Here is a 27,100-nt window from a genome sequence, read left to right on the forward strand (position 1 = left end):
CACCAAGTGTTTTAAAAACCATGACCATGTCTCCTTGGTTTCCTTTTCAACAACAAAGATATGCTTCTTTGGAAATATGTTATTGTTAGCATGGAGACCACCGCCGCTAATAACTGATTCCCATACATTGAGCCCTTCAACCAACACCCATCTACACCTACTATTTTGCGACATCCAACCTTAAATGCCTCTTTACAAGCAGCAAAACATAAATGAATTCTTTGAAATCTATATGGCTTATTAGCCGTCTCATTGTCGATAAACTTCATATAAATTGAAGTGCCCGGATTTGACCTGTCAATCTCATTAACATAGTCCCAAAGAATGACAAATTGATCTTTTAGATTTACATCAACTAATGCAGTTGCCTTTTTCATAGCTGTTCTAGCTTGAGTTAAAGTAACATGAGCTTTAAGCTCGACACTAACAATATCTCTAAACTCGAATATCTTCCATCCCCTATTTTGTTTAATTCTATCAAGGTAGGTCCTTGCAATGAATGAAGAAGTTATCGTCTTGTTACGATGGTCCCAATTTCGACAATTATGTGAGGGCCTATAAGTTTTTATCTGAAATGTGTTATCCTTGTGCATTCTTGATGCCATTATTACCCAGTTGCAATCGTCGTGTATGCACTTCGCTTTCATCCTATATTTATCATTCTTTTTCCACTTAATATACCTCCCTTTTTTTACCTCATGAGTTGTTATAGCATTTTTGAACTCCTCCTTACTTTCAAAGGTATATTCCAAAGCCAAAATTGGATTTTTTGTGTCGGTCTTTGCATTGTGCTTTGGAAAATCAAAGCTTTCATTGTCGGAATCACTATCCAAACTCTTGGTGTCTTCAGAGTTCACGCAATCAGGATCCCCATCTTCGTGTAACATCCGTTTCCCGAATTTCAGCACTAATAAGCTCTCTACCATCCTCAAAGTTATGTTTGTAGTATCCTTGTTTATCAATCATCACGTCGTCATCGGAGAATTCATTTTCAGAATCCTCAAAATCATCCCTAGAAGATATGTTTTCCCTTTCGAGCTCTTTGTCAATAGGTCTAGCAACATCTTCATTCTCTGGAATGTGACTAGTTTGGCAACCAAGCTGTTGGATCATCTATTCCAATATAGAGTCCAAATGTTCAAAATATAACTCAATTACTGTCTTTGGGGATGAATTTTTCCATGGTATGGGCTTCAACCTCCGTAGAGACTAATCTCCATTTGTTACCACTTCCCGCATTTATGCCAAAATGTTATTGAATCATTAGGTGACCACTTAATTCAACCATCTTTTTCAAGTCAGTGAAGATTGAAATTTTTCACTTCAACATAATCAAAGTAGTCAATGACACCACCAAGATCTTGTTTGGTTGGTCGATGTTTCATCAATCCTTTATGATAAACTTTGATCGAAAAAGACGCCTCAGACACAGGATCTGCAAATAAAAGATTACATATTTTAAGAAGTCAGAGCCACATTGTAGATGTTACAAAACATGTATATTTAAACAACACCAACTTCTAAATATTTTGAATCCACAAACCAAATAAAGCCAACAGTAAAAAAAATCGAAAAGGTAGAATTTGATATTACCAAAAAGAAAAAACAAATTTGATAAAAGGATTGGAGAAAAACAAGAGTAACAACGAGATTTTGAGTACCAAATAGGTTGGTCTTTGTATTGCTTCAACTAAAAGAAAAATAAATTCTTACCGTAGTATGGGCTTGATCCTATGTCGTTTCTTTTGATTAACATTGTTCAACAATGGAGAAACTTCTCTTGTGTTGACTGATTTTACAAGACCACAAAAGAGATGGAGAAGGGTTTTGGTTGGGAAGGCGGGAGTTTCCACGTTTTGGAACAGATCAAGAAGGCAAAAGGCTTTTGTTTTAGAATTTTGATATCTCACGTGGGTTGCACGTAGGAGAGGCTTTCGTTAGTTTGATGATTTTTGTTGGGTGTCGTTAGGTTTGTAGGGCCCAAGACTAAAGTGATCAGCTTTTAATATACTTAAAGGACCATTTCCATAAGTTGTATATATCAGGGACCAAAGCAATCCTAAGTCCATACGATTGCGGCTTTAGGCTCCAATCGTATTGAGGCCCCAAAATTACCCATATTATATGTATAATTTGTATAATTATATACTCATATTCTATGTGTAAAATGTGGTACATCTGATTGCGTTCTCAAGTTAGTCATAAAATAAATCTTTTAATTATTTGTTGTCAATTTTTTTTTTAATCATTGTTACACACATATATTTCAAAGTTATGCTACTTTTAGAAAATATAATTGCTGTAATTACAATTGAAAGGTGTAGATAATTATTTTCTTAATTTCTTAATATAATCTAATTCACCTTAAATTCAATCAATCTTGTCTATTACTTTGGCTTTATAAGATCTTATTCAAATTTTGAGTGTTTTTTAGACATTTTTCAATTGCAAGTTAACCAATTATTAAACGATAAGATAACTCGAATGTCATTTAAAGCATAGTAAAAGGGCAGCCCGTTGCAGAAATCATCCTACGTTAGCAGGGTCCGGAAAAGGGTTGCAACCCAATAGTCACTGTAATATTGATGGTTTTAATCTACTTTTAAAATTATCGTAATGGAAAAAAATATATAAGTAGAAGATGATACTCTTATTGGCATATTCTGTATTTTAAAATGTTACTATTGCTTATAGATTTTTTTAATGTTTTTGTAAGAATTGCCTAGTTTTCAAAATAAAACCAATGAGCTAGATATTTTCAAAATAAAACCAATAAGCTAGATCTTACTTAAGATCAATAATATCTCACGAATAGACTACATTGTAAATTGAGAAAAATGACACCATTAAAATATAACTAACTATCTTTCAATTTAAGAATCTATTAAAGTAAATATCAAATAAAATATATAAAAATTTATTGCATAAATATAAAGCCTCTTTTTATATTTTAACTTTAGGCCACCTAATGTATTAAGCCGCCCCCACTAAAATAAATCTGTCCAGAAACGTAAAAGGACTATTTGGTATCATTGCCCAAAAGAAAAAAACCATAGCCTAGAACCATCGAATGACGGCTCTACCATAGGTGACGTTATAAATAACTGCTCCCAAATTGTAAAATCATGGAATGTTCTCGAAAGCTGACGAGTATAACATAACATATTCACATTTCGTTTTCAACCAAATCCCTTGCTTTAATTTCCCTCCCAAACCTAAAAACATTTCTTCCTACATCTCATTTCAATTTCAATATCATCAGATAATTTTGTAATATAGAACCAAAAAAAAAAAAGATAGGAAGAAAGGGAAAAATGTCACCAATAGTGGGTCTCACTGGGGTGGCCAAACTAGCAGAACAACTAAAGCAAGATGGAAATAATTATTTCCAGAAAAATCGATTTGGGGCTGCCATTGATGCATACACAGAGGTGACATAGGTCTTTCTTAGGATCATTTTTTTTGGTTTTTTAATTTTATATTGGGATAGTGGTAATAACACACCTCAAGTATTACCTTTTTTTTTTTTTTTTGCGAGTTTCTAGTTTAGGCGTTTGCGTTTTCTATCTGAATTATCATCAACTATTTATCAAAGCACATCTTGAAGTTGACTAGATTTAGTGTTTGAATACAATCACCAAAAGGTGCGTGACAACTTAATTTGCCCGTAAAATTTCGTCTACGTGCCAACTGACTCATTAATTTCAAGGTGTGTTTTGATAAATAGTTGGTGATAGTTCATTTAGGAAATGCAAATACTTGATAGTTCAGGTAGAAAACTCGTGAAAAAAGTGTTACATCAGGTGTGTCTTTTACCATTATCTCTTTTATATTTGTTGTCTAATTTCTGAATGGATTTTCTAGGCTATTACATTGTGCCCAAACGTTCCCATATATTGGACGAATCGCGCTTTGTGCCATCGGAGACGCAAGTAGGTGCACATAACATTTTTGGTTATGGGGTTTTAGTGATATGTTATGAATGTTTATTTATATAGTTTTTATTGGTTGATAGTGACTGGACAAGAGTAGAGGATGATTGTAGGAAGGCTATTCAGCTTGATCACACTTCTGTTAAGGTGCCAACTTGTAATATTTTTGCATTCAAATTTCATATTTCCTTTTGCCATTTTGGGGGACTATGTAAAGATTACAATCCTCGCGACAATATTAGTTTGAATCAAGCTATGCTATAATTTTACTGAAATAGGAAGAAAAAAGGGAAAAGAAGTTGTTTGCAAGAAGTCTTAAGTGCTTTTAAGCTTGTTTGATCAAGATTTAAGTTCTATGGGTTCCTACAATGACCTCCAGTTGAACTACAATAATAACTTGGTTCCATGAGTTAAATATTTATAGTTATTTATTTACGCTGTATACGTCACACCCTTTGGGGTGAGGTCCTTCTTCGGACCCTGCTAACACGGGATGCTTTGTGCACCGGGTACCCTTTGCCTTTTATTTAATAGAGTTCTTGATATATATTCAGGGTTTGAGCAAAAAGCTATTGGATTCAAGCCAATCCAAATGCCCTGAGCATCAGCTGCTTATAAGATAATAACTTCAAGACATAAACTAGACCAGCATACTTGCCATTTGTCAAAAGTATGCTGAAAAGATCCGTAGGAATTTTTCTTAATTCATGAGAATTGTTCAGTTGTAAATTAACTGCAAATTGGGGCATCTTTAAGTTCGAAATTTTAGAAAATTAATTTAGCTCGTTGAGTGAAGAATCCTATGTCAAACCAGGTTTTTAATTTGTTTCAGGCTCTTCTTGACATTGAGTTTATAGTCTTTTAAACTTGTCGAGCTCAGTGGCAGAGCCAAGTGGTGGCCAGGGTGTTCACCCGAACCCCCTTCGGCGAAAAATTACCATGTATACACAAGGTTAAAATTATTTTTTATGTATAAATAGTAGATGTTGAACCCCCTTGGCTTCCTCGTTTCTTACTCTTTTATATTTTTGAACCCCCGGTGAAAAATCCTGGTTCCGCCACTGGTCGAGCTAGAAATTCTTAGTGCTTTATAGATGATAATAAGAGGATGATTTGACAGGCGCACTATATGCTTGGTCTTGCATTGCTACAGAAAGAACAATACGTGGAAGGAGTAAGAGCATTAGCAAAGGTATGGACACTTGTCTCTGTGAGCATATTCTTTCCATTGGAACAGTCATCTATCACATAGCAATGATGCATCACATTGGCACTTAAAACTTTGACATTCGTGGCTATTGACTGAGTCTCCTGTTAAGTGTTATGCGTTCGGTGTATTACTTCGTTTAAGCTGCAGGTTCTAACCGTTTCAAAGAAAGTTAGTTTGACAGGTTTTTTAAATAAGCGTTTCTTATACTGCAGACTGCTCCTCCTCCTGGCATTGTTACTTCCTCTTGTTATTTTTAATTTTTAATTTTATTAAATCAATATCATGCAACTAGTGTATTCAGATTTATAGTAAAGCGTCCATGTTACTGCTCTTTCTTGTTTGTTATACTTTTTACATAATGATAATTAGTAGGCTTATTTGGTATAAGACTAGATTTTTGAACCTTTTATGATTTTGTTTGTCTATTTTTTGTGTATTCTATTATCGAAATTCTAATGAATCTTTTCATACATCATAGTGCTTGGATAGTTAAGAACTTTTCTTTGATTCTAAACTTTTGATGCTCGTGAATATTGTTCTTGATTCTCCTAGAAGCTGTCCATTCAATGGATTATTCATTATGGTGTACAATCTGTGTAAAAAAGTAATAATTCTCATAAACAGAAGATGAGATGATTGATGAAGTGTAGCATGCATATGAGAAATATCTAAACAGACTTCCTATTTGACAAAACGAAATATAGAATTTATTGCGTATATTCTTAGAGAGTATGGTTTTAGGATAAGTAGAAGAAAGACCAAATACATGCATTGCAAGTTTAGTTAGCATGAGAGAAAGAAGTTGAGGCAAGGCTAGATGGGATTGCGGTACCAAAATGCAAATAATTTAGATGCCAGGCTCTTGTTTCAAGAGAACGGAATGATATATGAAGATATTACTCATAAGAGTAAAACTGGATTGTTGAAATGGAAAAGTGCTACTGGGTTGATGTGTGATAGACGAATGCCTACCAAAGTGAAAGGTAAGTTTCATAAAATAACTATAAGACCGACAATGTTATGTGGTAGTGAATGTTGGGCTGTTATAGTCTAACATATCTACAAGGTAAGCGTTGCAGAGATGCTGATGCTAAACTGGATGAGCGGTCATACCAAATTTGATAAGATTAGAAATGACATGATTCGTCAGAAGGTGCAAGTAGCACACATTTAGGATAGAATGCGAGAAGGTCACTTGAGATGGTTTGGGCAGGCTATGCGTCGACCTATAGTTGCACCGGTGCACCGATCCATAGGTGTGAAACTATAATAAGTGAAGATGTTAAAAGGGAACGGGACAGACCTTAAATTACATGGAAGGAAGTTGTCTTGAAGGACCTACAAATGCTTGGAATCAATGCAAACTTAGTTAAAGATAGAATGGAAGAGAAAGATTCATATAGGGATAACTGCTAGTTGAGGATAGGCTTTAGACTTCTTAGTGAATTTTTATTATTGTTGTTAATATAACATTATATATATAACTTATTTTTCATTTTTATTTTATTTAGTATGGTATTGATATGAGGTTAAATGTAGAAGTCTAGATTCATATAGTCAACCCCAACTTGTTTGGAACTGAGGCGCTGTTGTTGTACTTTAGGATGGTGTAAAAGAGATAGGTATAAGTATCAATTGAAGATGGAGCTTTTATAGAAGAGTGTAAGAGTCCTAAGAGAGAAGCTAAGAAAGCTAAGAAGGCGATTAGTGAAGTCCAAAGTGAAGCTTTAGGGGGCTTGTATCAAAAGTTAAGAGACACATGGATGAGAGAAAGAAATGTATAAGTTAGCACAACTAAGAGAGAACACGAGTAGAATGTTTTTAGGTAGGTTAAATGTATGAAAGGTGATTTCCAAATGCCAACCAGTTTTGACAAAACATATTAAAGATCTGAGAAAAAGAACTTGTTATTTTGAGAAATTGGTTAACACAAATTTTGAGGATAACTTTATGGATCTTCACACATTCGGGCAGGATAACCTCGTAGAATTAGGTTTGTTGAACTGGATGCCATAGTATAAGGGTTTGAAGGTTGTGGTCTAGATGGTAGCCTATAGTTGTTTCTGCCTCAGAGGTTGGAATAGTTTTTCTTAACCAAGCTATTGACATTATATGAAGGACTAAGGATTGAAAGATACCAAATGAACGAGGAAATAGTATATATGGTTAAGACAGAGAACAAAGGAGGTAGGTCGTTTTACTAAATGTACGATTCGTACAATGGAACTTTACGAAATCGTGACAAATTTACCTTTTACTTGTAACAAAATTGATAACACAAATTCAAATGTTGATAGGGAACTTAAAAATTAGTTTGAATTTATGTCTTGTAGACCTACAGCATATGTTTATGTATGTGAAGGAGGACTGATATAAATTTATAGGAATAGCAAGAACGATATTAACATAATACTCATTAGTCTAGATAGTGTTGCTTGAGAAGAATTGAATTTATATCAAATATGTAAATGCTATAAAGGATATATAGGAAGCTCGAGTGTGAGGACAGTAGAAGGAGATTCATTGGGGTTCTTATAAGCATGGGTTTAAATTAGGAATTTGTCTTGAGCTCGTGCTTCCTTAGTTCGCTACCCAAATTATGGTGTATCCTATTTGCAGGATGATGTTATATGATCGATGATACAGAGCAATTAGCCAAAAGTTGGAAGTGTGGAGAAGCACTATGGCGAGTAGTAGCTTTAGATAAGCGGAACTAAGATGGGATATATGCATTGCATTTAACCGCCACAGGAAGAATGGAGTTGAAGTGTGATCATACACAACTGTGGTATTTAAATGTACAGAGGAAAATACAAGACTGTGATATTTAGATGCAGACAATTGAGATATTTTGGGCTCAACTGTTCAATAAAAAGGATGGTTTCAGATGTAACATATAAAATATAAATTGGATGGGTGAAATGGAGGCTTGCTATTGGGTGTTATGCAATTGGAGAACTCCACTGGAGGTAAAGTTTTTTTTTTTGGATGAATTTAGAGTCACTGATAGATTAGATTAAAAGTGGTGACTTTTATTTGGTCCCAAGTGGAAACACATAGAGGAAGAAAAGACGTCATCATCCTCCGAGATCATTTGGTCATGTCTTGCGTAGATCTACGACGATAATGGAAAGTTCTAAAAGAGGACAAGGTAGTCTTAAACTTCTATGTTAACTTTGCTAGTAATTTAGCACGATGGAAGTAAAGAATCCATATAGGTGAAACTAATTAGCTGGAATTGAAGCTTGGTTGTCGCTAATCGTTATCTTACATGAACTCTTGCGTTTGTTGAAAGTTTCTTTAGTTGGGTTGGAAATTTGTTCACCAGTTTGGAGATACGCATGAATTTAGGGAATCTCTAGTCTCTAGTTTTAAGAATAGCTAATTTGGAAAAAGACAAATTACTGAGCAGTGAAATGATATAGGTCAAAGTGGATTAGAGCATATACAAATGACTTATAGGGTTGACCCCAACTAATTCGAGATTGAGGTAGCTGATTGATATTGTTGGGGTGTCGTGAACTGGATTATGCTAGCTTAGGCCTTCTTTCTTGGAATTTTTTTGTTCTTATAAAAAATATGTAAATCTAACTCTAGCCTAAGCCGTGGTTGTGCAAGTTATTATTTGTCTAGTCTATTGAATAGTTGCAGAGACAGGATTTGAACGTGTGATCTCAAGGTTATGAGCCTTACGAGCCACCAAACCTGAAATTTAATAGTAGATATAAGCCGCCGTTGTCTGAGGGAGTATTAACCTTTATTTTCCGACGGATAAATATTTCCTTAGACAATAAAGGCTTAAGCTTAGCTTAAAGGTCAGGTCATGTATGTGGTTCCACTAGGCTTGTTATCATGTGCCTAGAGTCTGAGGTTTGTGTAATTGTATATGTGGATGATTTTCCAAAAAGATTGTCTATATGGATTATTACAGAGGCTTTGAGACTAACATTGTGGATTAAGAGGTTTGAGGAAGGCTTGGGATTTTATCATCTCCCTCTGGGAAAATTTGTGTGCTTGGTGCATATAAAAAGAAAGCCCCTTGACAGAGCATCTTGTCATCTGCCCCCTTAGCGTTAGGTCCATCTCGAGGTGACTGTCATATCCTATCTTTGGTACTCATCCGATATACTAGCACAGTAACAGCGTTGAACCAAGGCAATGGCCCAAGCAGAGCATCCATTTTGTCGCTAAGAGATTATGCTTTGAAACTTTTTGTCATATTTTCTTGACAGTACTGCCATGGCTGATGACAGATAACATCTCGTCATATGAGCAGGGTAGACCAAGAACTACGAGATTACCCCTTCCAATCTGGGGTGACGGAGGGATCGTACCATTCGAGCCGTGGGATCAATCTATTAGGAATAGGGTTACACAGTTATGGTAGATCGCCAAATGCTCGGGAGTTCCTCTATTCAATCCTTTTCCTTCTTCTTGTTGCTGGATATCTCGTTCGTACGCATCTTTTGAATTGTTAATGAAATCACAAGTCAATTCTTAGCACGGGAAGCCAATGTCTAATCCATCACCACTAAAATTCAGAACTTCTGTTTATTAAGGTTCTGGCACAACTGATTTCTTGATTTTTTTGGTGGGTATGGCATGACTTATTTAAAGAAGTTTGAATGAATGTATTTTCTGTTGTACTGATAATGCGTATTTTCAGAATATGATCCTAGGAACATCCATTTTGCTGAATAATCTTTTTGGTATAACTGTTTAATGTGTCAATGGTAGGCATTGGATCTCGGAAGAGGTGCTAATCCAAAGAGTTACATGGTTGAAGAGATCTGGCAGGAGCTTGCAAAAGCAAAATACTTGGAGTGGGAGCATGAATCTTCGAGACGCACTCGGGAACTAAAGAAATTGAAGTAATGACTCTGCTTTAAAACTTATATATTTGCATTAGTTTTTCCTGGTCGTCACAGACCCATTGTTTCTCTTGTATATGTACATCAGAGAAGCCTGCGAGTCAGCTCTCAAGGAGAAACATGAGCTTGATAGCTCTCAGATGGAAGGGTTCATAGACGATAATTCGACATCCCTGTTGAAACAATTGGATGCCTTAGGCATGGTTTTCAGGAAAGCTGCGGAAGATGATACTCCCTCCGAGGTCAGTCTTTTAGGCTTTATTTCTTTACTGATCTCTCCGAATCGTGCATGTATGTTGTTGTCGTTTGACACCTACTAAGAATTAACAGGTACCAGATTACTTATGCTGCAAGATCACACTTGACATTTTTCGTGACCCTGTCATTACGCCCAGTGGGGTTACATATGAAAGGTCAGTGATCGTTGACCATCTGCAGAAGGTAAAATTGGTTCATCCATTGCTTTAGCTATAATGGAACGAACGTTTTATGTTTTATTAACTTTGCTCTGTGTCAAAAAAGGTTGGAAAATTTGACCCGGTTACGCGAGAATCCCTTAAGGAGTCTCAGCTGGTTCCAAATTTTGCCATAAAAGAAGCTGTACATGCATTTTTGGATAAGCATGGCTGGGCATACAGGATGGACTCAACATGCTACTAATACCGAGAGATGGCGGGGTGGTGGAGGATGGCATTATGGGAGAGTGAGTCTACTAGGTCTCTCATATTGGACGCCACATCCAGCCTTATGGCGCACATTAACCCTGGTTTACCGTGTAATGTTTGTTCTTACAATTGTACAGGAGTCCTTTTGTGATGGTTGGTTGGTGTTCATTAATTGTACAGTGTCTGTAGCCTGTTTTTATACGATGGTTATAGCAATCTTGTTGCTTACATGAAGGATAATCAAAAGAATCAATTGAGCGATTTGTTCCTGTGTGGAGAAACACACATTGAAATACTTCTCTTAAATGGTGCACGTGAGATCATGAACTATGCTTTCAGCTCGCATCTATGTCCTGTTTCTGATTTTGGACTCGGGCATTCTGAAATCTTTGGGCTAATTGATATTGTCCTTATTCTCTTTGAATTTAGATGCCAATTCCACTTAATAGTAGCATGCAGTTCAGGAGCAGATATTGATTATATCTATCACAAGGAAGGCAAGTCATTAGGTGCTCATTTTTAATTGCTTCTCAGGTTGATGCCCGTTAATTGTTGAGTTGCGGGTCACTTCAGCGCCGTTGAGCCTGTTATTCGAACATGATGAAATTGTACGGGTTGTCCTTCAAATGAGATGGTTTTTAATTTTTGTCCTTCAAAATTGAACTTATGCTTAGCGGAGTACAATTTCTTTGACGTCGCGTGGATTAACTAATGTGATATTATGATGTGAAAATATAAATTTATTCCGCAAAAAAGTTGTTTGCTTTGGGGTGCATAAAATAAAGATCAGCCCAAAATAAGGAGAAAAGTGCAAATGACCATTCGACCTTTGCTCAAGGCATTTTTTTCCCCCTTTTACCCTGAAAAAGAAAGGAACGCCTACGTTCTTGAATCATCATCTGTCGGCTCGCCTAGCCTGTTCCATCCCTCGGGATATGCAGCTACTCTTTGTCAATCGAAGTTTACTTTAGTGACCATGATTTTCCCAGGGAATCATCAACTCATAATACGCCAAGGGACAGGGAAACAGAATTCATAATTTATCCTTAGCTGCATTTTTGTCGCGAAGCATGAAAGAAGGTGCTCTATTATTAGTATCATATCAAACCATCAAACAGGTAATATGTTCCCTACCAGTACGGGCAGAAAAGCCCAGCATAGTCACCAAGAGATATGTAGTCCTACTCTCTCACTTGTAAAGTCTAAGCTATGTGAGACCCATTTTTGACTTGCTTTCTCTTACTCATTGCAATGGCCCCTCTCAGTTATAATTAGACATGAATTTCACTTTAAAAAAGGGTTGAAAATTTGTGAACGAAAAATATTACTATATCACTTGAAATAGTCGTCTAACTATTTCTATTAATACTTTTCCAGTATTTCGAATACTGAAGAATATAGTTTTCCTCACTTTTATCACTTGTTATAAATCTTCCTACCTAGAATTATCAGCCATTCAGTCTAATGCTCTCTTAACCGTGCGGGAAAATTTCCTGTACACGGCTAAGTGGCTAACCTCACCATTATTAGTAATTTCTGATGACCAAATCAATATTTACAAGTATCAAAATTTAGTATTTGCAAATTTTAAGATATTATCTATGGCCTAATAAGGCTAACAAATTCCATTGGGAGGCTTCCTTCAGCCTCGCCTGCAACAATTACTCACTGTTTTTTTTCTGCAAAAGTCTCATTCGTATGACATATTAAGAGGTCCACTAGCTTAACTGTTACTGCGTGGTAGCTAAATACGTAGGATATTATATGGCGCCTGTGTCGGTAAATTAAAAAAATTGAAAATGGGACAGTGAGCATTGAAAAGGTTTCTGGATAAATTTTAGGTAATACTAATACAATAAAATGAATGATGTCTAAAAATAGTTATAATGTCTTAAAGGAGTAACTGGAGAAAGCGACACCTGCATTGATTTTAAGTGGATTTTTCCTAACTTGTCAACTGGAGTTTTGCTCTTGACAAGTTGCTTTCATTTGCAAAGTGCTGATGTGTTTTAGCATGGTTGTTAATCATATTTTAAAAGGGACTTCTATAGTAATGACGCGTCTAATTACCGTGTAATGAACTTCCCACTAAATATTTTCTCTCCTTATCAACTAGTACAAAATTAAACTCTAATCAAAACAGCTGTATTCCATAGCCCATTTACTTGTTTCTTTTCAAGTGTAAAGGACTTATTCAGAAGCTTGTCTGTAATTTCAAGAGAGAAAAAATTACATCAACTTTAATTTCAAAGTAAGTTCCTAAATTGAATTGTTGAAATTGATTCACAAACATATTTTTTTCAGGAACAATATTATACCCTTAGCAAGAGAGTTGCATAGCAATTTATTTTACCAATCAAGTAGTAACAACTTACAGGCACATAGAAGTTTGGAAGTTAAACCATGATCTTAGCTCATGCCTTAAATATTCCTGATGCCATGGGTTAATTTGTAGTAGTGCAACTTCAATCACTAGACAGAAAATGGTGCAAAAAGTGGTCCAAAACTAGTTAAATAGTAAGGTCCATAGTTTGAGAAAGTTGCATAGCAATTTATTACAAATCAAGTAGTAACAAGCACATAAGAGTTTCAAAGTTAACCATGATCTTAGCTTATGCCTTCAATATTCCTGATGTCATGGGTTTGTGTAGTTGTGCAACTTCAATCATTAGACCAAAAATGGTGCAAAAAAGTGGTCCAAAACTAGTTAAATAATAAGGTCCATGGTTTGTCATCTTTCTTATTTTGTCTGCTCAAAAGGCTTATGCCTTATGCCGACAGTTTTGTGAGGCCACCTTAGGGCAATGTAGACAATAATCACTCAGTTTCTAACTTTTACACTTCGTTACAAAAAAAAAAAAAAAAAAATGAAGAAGAAGAACAAACACACATACGCACGCACAAACAAATAGAAAAAGAAAATAAAGAATGATGTGTTAACATTTCTTGTTTCTTGCCATCATACGAAACAATCAGAAAAAATCTGAAATTGGCTGTTCCAATAAAAACCCAATAGCATTTTCACATGATACACATTGCACATTTATACTCATTATTATATATAGCAGATGAAGGGAAAAAAGAAAAAGGAGAAGATTTCATTAATTAGCGTGCAACTTCATTTCATCGTCCGTATTAATGATTTTTTGCAACATTCTTTACTTTACCCTTCTTGAGTGACAAACAAACACTAGGAAACTTGGAACAAAAAAAGAAAAAGTTGTACCTTTTCTGGTGTGATTTTTGGATAAATCAAGTGGTCAACAAAATCACCTACTAGAATATATTTATTATCATTGCCTAACATGATAATCAATTCTAAAATTTAGGCTACCACACTTGTTATTGCATAAATCAAGTCAAAATCATCCCTAAATCCGTGGTGAAGTGCAATAATCGCGTCCAGCTACCAATCGCACAACACATGCTAAAATTAAACGTGATAGCTGGATTATAATTAATCAAACAACTACATCATTACCAATGAATCAATCAAATTGACATTTGTTTTCCATCTGCTGAAATACATATAAAATCGATCAATATTAATTAACCGACAATTCCAATGCTAAATTATTTGGAGTTGGTTTTATGAATATTTTCTATTTGTTTGGCCAAACTTCTGAATTGGCTAATTTGAGAAGTGCTTTTTAATATTCGATAAATAATTTTTTGGTTTATTTCTAGAAACATTTAAAACCAATCCTAATTAACTATTCGGCAAGCTTATTGATTTATATAAAAACCTTAGTTTTATAAAAGAAATCTAATAATCGGTTTGGTTTGGTTCGGTTTGGTCAGTACGATTCGATTTGATCGGTTCAGTCAGTTTTAAAGACCCATTGCCACCCCTAGTTCTCGGTGGTCACTATCGAAAAGATAACAAGTCTGTCAACGTCCCCGTAAAATCAAGTTGTATTAAAAAGAATTTAGAATAATTTCAGAGACCTTTCTCACTTTGTAACTCTAATTTTATTTGTAGTTTACCATAACGCTTACCTCCTTTATTTTAGTATTTTAACAATTATTATAACTACTTAAATTCCTTTGGAGTAGAAAAATAATTAGCACCCAGCCCACGTTCTCCTTCTCTCCCTCTCCAAAAACTTAGGTTAGGGCAGATATCAATGTCCATATAGTTGCTTAAATTCCTGTGAAGTTTCTCATTAAAGCAGCTAAGCCTATATGTACATTGACTTGGTATCACTGAAGTTGATAAGAAAAAAAATGTTGCAGTGAAGAGTGGAAGAGGTTTAATTAGTTAATTAAAAGAGTGTAGAAAGGGTAAATTGGAAAAATTATAATTACTTTTTATTAATGATAAATGACTTAAAATAATTGTTAAAAAAATTAAAATAAGGGAGGTTAGTATAATAACATAAACCACAAGAAGAGTTAGTGTTACCGAGTCAAACTTAATGAAGATCTATGAAATTATCTCAAATTATTTTAGACTGATCTAGTTAAACCTAGCTGAATCAACTTTTAGATTTTTACTTTAAAAAGTACCAATTTGTTCGTGGAAGTCTATAACCGTATGTTAATATGATTAAAACTTTATATACGTACATATGAATTGATCAAAACATATGAATTGATCAAAACGCACTTACTAAGTTGTAGAGTTTTTCTTTTTAAAAGTACTATTATCTGTATAATTAAATATGTAAAGTGTTACTGGCCTTTAAATCAATCGGTTTAAGTCAATCGCTTATCCCAGGATAACTTATGGTGGAATTAGTTATCTCGGGATTAGTTATTTCCACCCTCTCACAGGGATAAAATAATAATACAATCCCGGAATTAGTTATATCACAATTTTATCCCAACCAAACGTGGGATAAACTCATCTCAAATATAATTCCGGAATTATTTATCCTTATCCCTCATACCAAACGAGCCCTAAGTGATTTTCCCTCCACCACAACTCTTTATGTTTTCTCTTTTTTCTTTTGGGAGTGAGCAGACATGGAGAGTCTAAAAATATTCATAACTTAGAACTTGCATAAGTAAGATAGTCGAAATTTACCATTTTGCTATTTACTCATTTTTGCTCCATACTCACGAATCACAACTCCATGTTAATCATATATCCCAACAGTGGCATACGCAGGATTTTTCAAAAGCAGTGTCGATATTTATAGAAGATATAACACAAAAATTAATATCGCATTTGCAAGTAAGAGATAGCCTTAACCCATGGTTAAGTTTTGTTTTAAGCTATAAGAGGTTGTGGGTTCAATACTACATAACCACAGTTTTTAGCAACAGAGGTCATATTTGCTAAAAATACTCTTAGATTGAGGTTTAAACCTATCACCTCGAACAAGAAAATCATGTGTTTAACCAACACTCCAAGCAAATCTCAATGCCAAGGGTAATAAAATTTTCTAACGAAGTGGTGTCGCGTGACACCCTCGGGTCAAGGTGGGTCCACCCCTGCCAATGACAAGAACTTTTTTTTCGTGAGAATGAACAGATTAACACGATAAGATTCATCTAACATCGAAGGTAAATTTTTATCTTTTCTTATCTCGTGGAGCCATACGCTCATTACCAAATCACAAAATTACTTCGATATAAAGGTATAATTCTAAAGTTGGTGTACCTCAATTTTAGTCCACTGTTTTTAACATTAATATCAATTTCCTTATTTTTTAAGAACTTACCTACCTGTATCACAAGCTTTTCTCATTCAAGTTTTCTGTTTTCTAATTGAAGTTTGTTACTGTTTTATAGTATAACAAATCACCCACCTTAATATCATTAAAATTCTCATATGTCTTTTTCGATATTAAATACGAAACTTTAATTTAATTGATTAATTGAACATCTGCTGAAGAAAAGTAGAGACATATAAAGAAGGGATACAGTTCAAAAAGTATAACATAATTTATACGAAATATATTAACCAAAAAAATTGTACGATGTAATTCTTCTAAATCAGACAAGCAATTCTTTTTCCTACGAAGAGAACCACATGGATTGCACGTGCAAGGCCAGATCCCTAGGCTGCAAGTTTCAGAATCTTAAAAAAACCATTAAGGACTTAATACTTCTGTTATACTCCTTAGTCCTTTAATTTTTATATTTTATTTTTCCTCCATTGTACAAGAAAATGGATATGGATCATGGGGAATCAAATATATTACAGTATCTTTAAAGAAGGAGGGGGCATATTTCCTATTAAAGCTGTTGACCACCAACCTTGTATTCCATATTCTTTATACATAATAAAAAGCATCACATGATTACACACTTGGTTCTTTATTAGTAGTAAAGTTAACAATAGCGTGAATTGGGGAACAACCGTTACTTGGATGCTTGGCTACCAAAATATTTTACTTCAGTCATTGGAATATATACGTCCAAGCCAAATAACCACACTGTCACCAATTGATTAAGATATATATGTTGATAATGTACAAACTTTTATACTACTTATTAGAATAGCCTAAATTATTTTAAATTTTTCATAATTAAGAAATTCCGATGATTAGTGACACACGATCTTAAGTTTGATGGATAATATGTTCACCTTTTATTTTTCTCCACCTAAATACTAGACTTTTACTTGTGACATGGTTCGCAGCCACCAACTTATTACAATCTGCCATATAAATTATGATTTTTTATTCACACACCAAAAAAAGAAAAAAAGCCGAAAAGAACGGGGAAGTCAATTGGCTGCTTCTTTGACTTGCCCTTTGCTTCACGTTATTTTTATAGAAGAGACCAAATGATATGAAAAGCAAGGACAAGCAATGAAAAGGAGCAGGGGAGTTAGTTTTTTTTTTTTTTGAAAATCGAGGAACATAGTGTGAACGGAAAAAATGCATGTCATGAGTATGTGAAGAGGAAATATATCGAGACATTATCTCATTCTATTTTAGTGCCTCAATCAGTAATCAATTAACCAATAACATACATAGTCTAACTTATTATAACATGTAATTTACTATATTTTACTATTAGCCCTCAACATAATTATAAAAAGTTACATATAATCTTGTTTGACTGATCTAATTATACAAATACAACGGTGGTAAGAAAGTCTAATTCCGGCAAATTGCCACAATCAGGGACCACTCGGGTAAAAAAAAAAAAAAAAAGGTTACGACGGCGGTGAAGAGATAAAATAAAAAGGTTGGTGGTTTACTGTTGGAATGAAGACTTTGTAACCATAAAAACAAAAAAAGGTGGATTTTATTGCACATTGGCTGGACCACGGCAAAAAATATCACTGACCATTGAATATGGCCACATTCTTCCCGTTCGGTATTCTCCAACAAAATTCTAGAACCATTCATTCATTTATCCATTACCTTGATAGAGTACCATGATAATAGAATTTGGATAGCCTAGTACACCAGAGAGGAATGAGTTTTTGGCTACTTTTACAACCTCGGTATTTTCGGATCAATGTGCAAGCACTTCAATTTCAATAATTTGTGGACTTGACTAAAACACATAAGAGCATTCTTTTTTTAAAAACCCCTTTATGTTGTATTGGATCTTAAAATACTAGGTTATGAGACTTACGAATTTCTCCTTATCGAAGAAGAATCTGCAATAATGGCTCGTGTCCCCGGGAATCTCCACGAAACGGATGTATTCCCTTTGTCCAAAACCTACATATCCTCGGAAGAAGACGTAGAACATTTTCTCTTTTAGATAGCTAAGACTAGCCGTCATATTATGATGGGAAAGCCTCTTTTTCCAACACTCATAATAACGTATTTATACGGCATACGTAGAGATTCGGTATTTTGTCTTTTAGATAGCTAAGACTAGCCGTCATATTATGATGGGAAAGCCTCTTTTTCCATCACTCATAATAACGTATTTATACGGCATACGTAGAGATTCGGTCGAGCTAATCGCCTAACGGGCTAATTAACACCTCTTAGGGTGAACCCCATCCAATAACTATTTCCAAACACTTTATGATATTCTTAGTTTTGCCATTGCCAAATACTGTTACTGCTATTACTTTTTACTAGCACCTGTACAGATAAAGAAAAGACCATCTCAAATTCTGGCTTTGAGTATTTGGCTTTTTTACGTGAAGGCAGAACCAAGTAAACTGAGAATAACAGCACACCACCAAAGAGGTCGGAAGGAATCGCCCTTTTGTTTTTGCCATCTATCAACCCAACCCCACTCTAGCCATGTGGTGAGTGGACCTTTTGTTACCATTGCTGAGGAGAAAAGAAAGGAACATATTTGCCCCTCCTACAGTAGAAATATCACATTCTTGCTTTCAGACAAATCAAAGCAAACCCACTTGCTGCCTTAGATGTTTAAGCTAGAATCCCACCACGACAGGAAAGCCATGTGGTACAATTATTTCACGAAAATACTACTATTAAAGAAGACTAAATAATACCAATCACAATCTTAATGCCAGTATATGAGGAGTAGACGAGCCCACAAGCACAATTTCTTCTGCTAGATATGCGAGCAATCATGTGCCACGTATTATCAATCAAACTAAAAGACCATGGATCTAACTTATACAAAAAACTCCCTCATAGTAAATTATTCACAATGATGACTATTACTTGTAAATCTCAGATAGAATGTACAAAATGGAAGGTTGCAAACGAACCACAACATGCCTCAATATTTTTTATGAAAGGAGAAGGAGCAGGAGCAGAATATACAGATTTTGTGCTTGAAACTGCGGCATTTTTATGCAGTATGGGTAAGATTGACAGCCCTGTTCAGTCTGTCAAGAATACCATTGGCCTTTCTCTTGGCTCTTGCTGTACCATTTTGAGCTAGTTGAGAAACCGTCCCGTAGGTTTTCTCCTCATCCCTTATTGTCTTCCACTTGGTTCGATCACAGTAACAGATAGTATAAAGCACCGCGATACAATTCTCCTTGCTTCGAGCACATGAATTCTCCCTTATTATATTAAGCAAACATGGAACTGCTCCGAGATCTCCCATCTCCTCAACTGCCCTTTGATTATTTGATAACATAGCTAGTATAGCTAGCAATTCATCGACGTGCACGTTACTCATTATTTTTTCCAGTATAGCCCTCACAGCACCATCTCTTACCGCTCTTGCCTTATTGTCATGGATAATACATAGACTGAAAAGAGCAGAAGCAACATCCTTCATCGCGACCGGGTTCCCTTCATCTAGAAGTTCGACTAGTGGCTTTATGGCACCAGATTTTCCGATAAGCTCTTTATTAGAGTCGAGTGCAGATAGTGTGAAAAGGGCAGCTGCTGCATTGCTCCTTGTTTCAATCGTTCCTGATTTTAATGCATCCACAAGAAGCGGAATAACCTTTGGTGTCTCGGCGACAAGCTTCTTGTTATTGTCATGGATGGAAAGATTCAAAAGTGTCGTGATAATGTCTTCTTGGAGATTTGGATGAACGTTAATGCTGTTGTTACTTTGAGAGAGGGGACGAAGGAGTTGAGGAATTGCATCTGAAGATTCTCCAAACAGTGCCCGAAACGAAGGCATTTTCTTCGTTAACAAACGTAATTCTCTTGCAGCGACTTTCTGATCGGATAACGTTGAAGAAGACATCTTCCCAAGCAAAGAGAAGAATAAATCACGGTCAGCTTCAGTCAACCCTTCATCATTCAAATACTGAACAGAGTGATCCGGCATTTGAACACCATTATTTTTACACCATTGCGAGATCATGTCGCGTATCGAGTGATTAGGTGTAAGAATTGTATGTGAAAGTACTTGCTGTGTTCGAGGGCAGGTCCTATTCCCAGCCTTTAACCATTTCTGAATAAAGGGTCTATCATAAGTCTGCAAAATTCCAACAATTTATCAGTAATTTGTCTCAACGCTAACTCACAACCTACAAATCAACAAGCTCTTAGGGAAAACTAACTACACGGAGACCAATCAGTGAATCTTGAAAATTACAAAAACGCTTAACGCTCCATTAAACTGGATTTTGTTCAAGTCCATTAAAATTGAGGCAATCATGAAATGGATTATCAATGAGACAGCATAATTGGCTATACATGAAAACTCAACTCTAATGACACCAAACTAAGTAAACATCGTAAAATAAAACAGCAACGATTAATACCCGTTGCTGTACCTTATAATCGACATTCAAAAGAACTAATTAACCAGATATCATGTAATTAACAATTAAATATAATTAACACTAACCCATGTACCAACACCCACACTTCTAATACAATGATAGCAAAATTAAAAAGAAAAATTAAAGAAATGCCACTTCCAAGTATTAAAGAAATGCCACTTCCAAGTTCAAGAAACAATAACCCCACAATTCCACTAACCTCCAAAATCAATCAATCAAACCCACCCAACAAAAATTAATCATAAATTTAAAAAGAATCACCACAATTGTGACCATGAACAACCAAACAAACATAAATTAGAAAAGATTAATAAACGCTGTGTACCTTATAATCAACATTCACAAGAACTAATTAATCAGACATCATATAATTAACTTCTAAACACAATGAAGACAAAATTGAAACAAAAATTAAAGAATTGCCACTTCCAAGTTCAAACTAAAATAACCCCACAATTCCACTAAACCTCTAAAACCAATCAATCAAACACACCCAACAAAAAAACAAATCATAAAATTAAAAACAAAAATCATCACAATTGTAGTCATGAACAACTAAACAAACATAACAACAACAACATACCCAGCGTAATCCCACAACGTAGAGTCTGGGGAGGGCAGGATGTACGCAGACGTTACCCTACAAAGGTAGGGTAGACCCTAGGCTCAAAAGTAGTTTAAAACTAAACAAACATAACCACAAAAAAGAAATATTTTTTCAGTGAATGTACTAACCTGACCGGTAGAAACAATAACAGGATCTCTCATAAGTTCTTTAGAAAGTGGGCAACGAAATTCATCAGGAAAATGAAGATTAGAATCAGAATTCTTTCGTTTATTAAGCTTTAAATCCTTTAAAGCTAAAAGGGTTTGATGGGTTTTATCAATAGCATCCACATTTATCTCATCTTCAGCCAAAATAGACTTAACTAATCTCTGTAACTCTCTTTTCAATTCACTTGCCTTAGCAGAAGTAGCCACTGTTGTTGGATCCCCTTCAACAACACCAGTTTTGGCCATTTGTTAAATGTTCTTGAAATGACTAAAAAGAAAATGTGAGATCTCTTAAAGAATGGTTATTATTTCTCTTACATTTTTCAATTTCTCTCACTAGATACACACACAAAAGAGTATAGAGTAAGAATGATGGGTTGTAAGAAAATATTGGGATTTTATTTGAGGGGAGTTATGTCATTCAAAGTGTGTGATTTGTGTGTGAGTTTAGTGGGGGTGTGGGGTCCACGGGGTGGTAGGGTATGTACGCAATCAGGGGAATACATGCTAAGGACAGCTGGCAGCTACGCGGAAGAGTGTTAGGAGAGAGGGACTCGTCATCATGCACTCCTGTATTCGGCTGCGGTGCTCTAGATATATTTTTTGCTTTCAATATTTTTTTATAGAGAAAAGGTCAATAATTTTTTAACTTGAAAAGTTTGAAAATTTCTATTGAACATTATGAAAAATTGATATTCATAGTGAGGTAATTGTACTTGTAACAAAAAGATACGACGTACCAATTTTCCCTGAATGTCACGCCCCAAAATCTGGCGGATCGACATTTGGTGTCTTGACTGAGCGAATCAACTTGTAACTTTTTTTTTTAATATGACTATTATATAATTTTGAAATATTTGGGAAAGGAGATAACAAGATACCCTAATAAACATCTATCTGTATAACCGGACCATAACATAACTGAAAGTGTCCACAGATGTTTATAAAGCCTCTAATAAGATAATTGAAATTGAACAATTGACACCCTTTCCCGACACTAAAGATTAAAGGAGGTGTGAGAGGTTGGGCGTAGGTCTGAGGAGAGGGAAAGGTAGGCCTAAGAAATTTTGGAGAGATGTGATTAGATAGAATATGACACAGCTTCAGCTTACCGAGGACATTACCCTCGATAGGAGGGTGTGAAAGTCGAGTATCAGGATAGAGAGTTAGTATGTTCTTTGCGTAGATTTCTTATACTACCTGATTGTTTATTTTACTTCATTTATCTTATTATCTTGCTGCTGTTACTACCTATTATTACTACTAACTTTCATCTCTACTTGAACCGATAATCTATCAAAAGTAACTTTCCTACCATAACGACGTAGGGATAAAATTTGCGTGTATTTTACCCTTTTCAAACCCCACTTATTGGGATTATATTGGGTATGCTATGATTTGTAGATGATAAACTAGTATTTAGTAGAGACATTAAAAAACACTTAGGACACCTACAAACGGTATTTAGATTATTTGTAGAAAATGGAATAATAATTAGTAAGAAAAAGATGGAATTATGTAAAAATTATATAATTTTTTAGGAGTAGTACTAGGAGATGGTAAGATAAAATTACAACCTCATATAGCTAAAAAAGCTTTAGTTATGCCAGATAAGCTAGATAATGTTGAATTACAAAAATTCTTAGGAATAGTAAATTATGCTAGAAACTTTATAAAAGACTTAGGAAAAATAGCAGGACCATTGTATTCAAAGACGGGATCTAATGGTCAAAAACATTTTAATACCGAAGACATTAAATTAGTACAAAAAATTAAAGAAAAAATAAAAAAATATTCCTGACTTAAATATGCCACTAGCAACATACTATTTAGTTATAGAAACAGATGGTAGTTTTAAAGGGTGGGGAGCAGTATTAAAAGCAAGACCAAATAAATATAGTAATAAAAGTGAGAAAAAAATATGTGCTTATCAAAGTGGTAAGTACAGAGAAAAAGGAAATATGAGTAGTATAGATGCAAAAATTTTAGCTGTAATATATGGATTAAATAGTTTTAGACTATATATCTTAAACAAACCAGAAATATTAGTTAGAACAGATTGTGAAGCTATAGTTAAATTCTATCAAAAGATAAATGATAAAAATAGTAGTAGACGGAGATGGCTAAATTTTATAGATATCATTTCAATTTATAATCTAAAATTTGAACATATAAAAGGAAAAGATAATAATCTAGCAGACCAATTAAGTAGATTAAAGATTACTACTAACTAATAATATGATTTCCTATTTGAATAGCATGAGACCATCAAGTTCTCAGACAGCAAATAAGGGAAAAGGTATAGCCTCAACCCAAGATACTTACAGACAAAAGGTATTAGGTAACCTTCATTTTAGACCTACATCTTTATTAGAAAGAAACGCCCTAGAAAGATTACATTTTGGAGCCAATAATTTAGTATTTTTTTCCGCCATCCAATTGGACTTTTAAAGTATTACTAGAATATGTAATAGACAAACAACAGACATGTCTAGTAGACAATTTGTGGATATCACATAACAGAAAAGACTCTAAACATTTTATAGCCACCTTAAATGCACTTTGTCAGTACTTTACAGACAAAAACTTAGACAAAAAAATTTAAATTTTATGTTGTAGTTCATGGTAAAACTAATGGTGTTTTTCAACTTGAATAGAAGTTTTAGACTCTATTAAAGACATAAGAAAATCTTTTTTTAAAGGATTTAATGATTTTATTGAGGCATTAGATTATGCTAAAGGAATGTTGGGTCCAAATTATTATATTTCTCCAGCCCTTAAACAAAATCCCTCAGTAAAACATACAAAAAGACACAGACAAGGTGATCTTTTGTGACCACTGTTGTACTATGACTGAAACTGTCAAAAGATTAAACCAGCAGAAAGAGACATTATTCCAAGAAAAATTAAACTGTTGGAACAAGTACGGTTATTAGAACAAAGACTACAAACAGTTAAGTTCGAGTTAGCACAATCCCAGAGTTTTCCATCTCAGACAAAAATGGATGAGACGGGTGTGCATTCCCCAATGAATGTAGTTAGATCCATTGTATCGGATAAGGATACAGCTAGTTCGGTTCAAACGGTAGCAGGTAAAGACTCATCAAATCCGTTGATGGCTGTCACTTTGCCAAAAAGTGAAGATGAGGGATGTTCATCTCTCCAGACAAGACGAAAACTACCAAAGATACTTACACAAGGAGCAACTTCTACAAAGAAAAGCACACTTGCTAAAAAGAAAAAGAATGAAAAAATAAAAAGTATAGTTAAAGAGACGTTGGAAAGATTTTTTCAGACAAAACAAGAACAAGACAAGCACATAATCAAGAATTCTAGTCCAGAATTATCTCCAAGTCCAGGGATGTCACCAGTCCATAGTTCAGATGAAGGAGATATGGTAAATTTTCAGAACAGTGCATTTCAAGATTCACAAGATCCAAATGACGACGATTCAGGGATGAGTTTTGATTCTATCGCACTGCATAATCTAGACATATAAAAAAAAAGTATATCCGTATATTAGTGGAGGAAGTAATCACGATAAGACAGAAGACGGAAAGATTCGTTGAACAAAGCAAAGGCTAGAAGACAATTTCAGAAAAAGAGACTTTATTAAAAGTAGCTTTAATAAAGCAGCCACAGTAAATGGACACATCAGCAAACGAACAAAAATATAAAGCTTCTTTTGAAAAAATTCCACGTGATGATGGGGCCCAAAAAGCATTCAAAAAATTCTTAAACATTTTGAAATCCGGAGTTGAAGTCCGCCAGACGCCTATAAATACTAGCATTTGTGGAGAAGCAAAGACATCACCAACAAGAGCATCAACAACATCTCTCAAGAAAAACTCCATATTCCCCTTCTCTTTCAAATGCTTCAATCCCTTTCCCAGTCCAAAACCTTTGTAAAATAAATTTCCTTGTAAAATAGTATTAAGCTTTCAGTAATTTTCTCTTAGTGTGAAGTAGTTTTTGGGGTTCCCCGAAAGGGAAACCTCTCTCCATCTTCAAGTCATGTAAGTTTTTAACTATGTTTTTGTACTACTCTCCCTATTATGTAAATTATTCCATGTTTATATAAATATTATGTTTAAGTAATTACTTACTTGTTATTATGAATCTGTTACTCTTAGTATATGTTTATTCTCTTAATTTCTTAATACACTCAATGGATTAACCTGTAAATTCCTAGGTGTTGAGAGGCCGTTTTAATGTCCAAAAAAATGATAACGGACGATGTTGGTCGTGGTAACCGGGGTGTGGTTAAAGAAGAAGGATATTAAGAATAAAGGTTAAGAAAAAGAGATGAACAATGTAACAAGATTCATGACTGCACAGAGTCCAGATTATTAAAAAAAAAAAGGTAAAAATTGGGAGATAGACAGAAACTTAGAAATATAACTACATGATAAGAGGACATCAAACAGTGATGAAGTACTGAGTAGGATTATTTAAAAATTTGATAAAAATCACTTTATATTTTCTACCAAGTTCTTTGGAATTTTAAATATTGAAAAATATATTGAAAAAATATACCCCCTCTCATTTTGGTATAAGAGCAAGAAGATTTTTTGGAGCCTAAGATTATATTTTATGAGACGACCTTTTACTGCTAGACATCAGAGACCACCAACTACTATTAGACAAATTTCTATGAAACAACATAGTTTTAGTAAATATGTAAGTTTTCACTATCGTATGATATACCTTACTCGACAAAAACTAGGAAAAACTAGAAAACTACTAAGATTTCTTACTAATCAAGTTAATTATCTAGAAACAGTACACCGAGCAGCTCTAGAAACTAACACAGACGTGCTAAGTTTTAGAAATAATCTCCTTTGGGAAATACAGTTTACAAACGACGAAATATTTAGAGCAGAAGCATATATTAGATATATAGAAAGCAAAGTAAAGTTCATACCTTTAGGTTAATATATGAAAGATAGTTATTCAGAAGTCAAACAAGAATTAAGTAGGTTATACCCGGAGTATGTTAGACTAAGTAATTCTAAAGAAAACCGGTTAAGGTTACAAGAATTAATAGATATAATATCAGAATTAGAATATAGACTGTTAGGATATATAAAATCTAGAAAAACCTCTCTGCAACAAAGACAAAGACGATTTAACCCGTACTAGTCCCCTTTATATGAAAACACATCCCTTCGCTAGACAAATAGCTATTAACTATTGGTATTTATATCGGGACACAGAAAGAAGACAAGAATATAGAAAAGTTGAAAAGGCTTTAAGTGCATATTTAGAAGTAATAAATACAGAAACACTATCATCAATAATAGAAAATAGACTGTTACAAAGCCTGATTAACGAAGATACAATTTCCGCTATAACGTGAGAATTACAGGGCATACGAGACGATATAGAAAGACTCACAACCATCATCAAAAATCAAAAGGAAATTTGTAAAATAAGAATTTCTTTAGGATAATAAACAAATTTAGATAAAATAGATACATTAAAAAATTTAGAATATTTAGACTTAAGAATATACCCAGAAAAGAAATATAGAGCAATAAAAGATCATAGTA

At 34.4% G+C, this 27,100-nt stretch overlaps 2 protein-coding genes across 3 annotated transcripts; one reads left to right on the top strand and one right to left on the bottom strand.

Annotated features, from left to right (window-relative positions):
- The first annotated feature begins 3,107 nt into the window (after positions 1-3,107).
- Positions 3,108-10,941, top strand: LOC132049305 (E3 ubiquitin-protein ligase CHIP). Of its 2 annotated transcripts, XM_059440059.1 has the most exons (8): positions 3,108-3,431; positions 3,865-3,932; positions 4,016-4,079; positions 5,053-5,124; positions 9,880-10,013; positions 10,102-10,255; positions 10,344-10,454; positions 10,536-10,941. In XM_059440059.1, the coding sequence occupies exons 1-8, from the start codon at positions 3,315-3,317 to the stop codon at positions 10,671-10,673; spliced, it is 858 nt and encodes a 285-aa protein (XP_059296042.1). In that variant the 5' UTR covers positions 3,108-3,314; the 3' UTR covers positions 10,674-10,941. The 2 variants fall into 2 exon arrangements, with proteins under 2 accessions (XP_059296042.1, XP_059296049.1); XM_059440066.1 differs by lacking the exon at positions 5,053-5,124.
- An 8,120-nt stretch (positions 10,942-19,061) lies between these two features.
- LOC132049322 (U-box domain-containing protein 9) lies at positions 19,062-21,899 on the bottom strand. The gene is made up of 2 exons (XM_059440076.1): positions 21,510-21,899; positions 19,062-20,464 (listed from the first exon to the last, which is right to left on the bottom strand). The coding sequence occupies exons 1-2, from the start codon at positions 21,792-21,794 to the stop codon at positions 19,373-19,375; spliced, it is 1,377 nt and encodes a 458-aa protein (XP_059296059.1). The 5' UTR covers positions 21,795-21,899; the 3' UTR covers positions 19,062-19,372.
- Positions 21,900-27,100: the final 5,201 nt, after the last annotated feature.

Source organism: Lycium ferocissimum, chromosome 1 (genome assembly GCF_029784015.1).
Source record: "Lycium ferocissimum isolate CSIRO_LF1 chromosome 1, AGI_CSIRO_Lferr_CH_V1, whole genome shotgun sequence".
Classification (NCBI taxonomy): domain Eukaryota; kingdom Viridiplantae; phylum Streptophyta; class Magnoliopsida; order Solanales; family Solanaceae; genus Lycium; species Lycium ferocissimum.

Coding starts and splice junctions, on each gene's coding strand:
- LOC132049305 (XM_059440059.1), top strand. CDS start 3,315: ATGTCACCAATAGTGGGTCTCACTGGGGTGGCCAAACTAGCAGAACAA. Junction 4,080..5,052: donor TTGATCACACTTCTGTTAAG/GTGCCAACTTGT, acceptor ATGATTTGACAG/GCGCACTATATGCTTGGTCT. Junction 5,125..9,879: donor GAGTAAGAGCATTAGCAAAG/GTATGGACACTT, acceptor TGTCAATGGTAG/GCATTGGATCTCGGAAGAGG.
- LOC132049322 (XM_059440076.1), bottom strand. CDS start 21,794: ATGGCCAAAACTGGTGTTGTTGAAGGGGATCCAACAACAGTGGCTACT. Junction 20,465..21,509: donor TTATTGTTTCTACCGGTCAG/GTTAGTACATTC, acceptor GGAATTTTGCAG/ACTTATGATAGACCCTTTAT.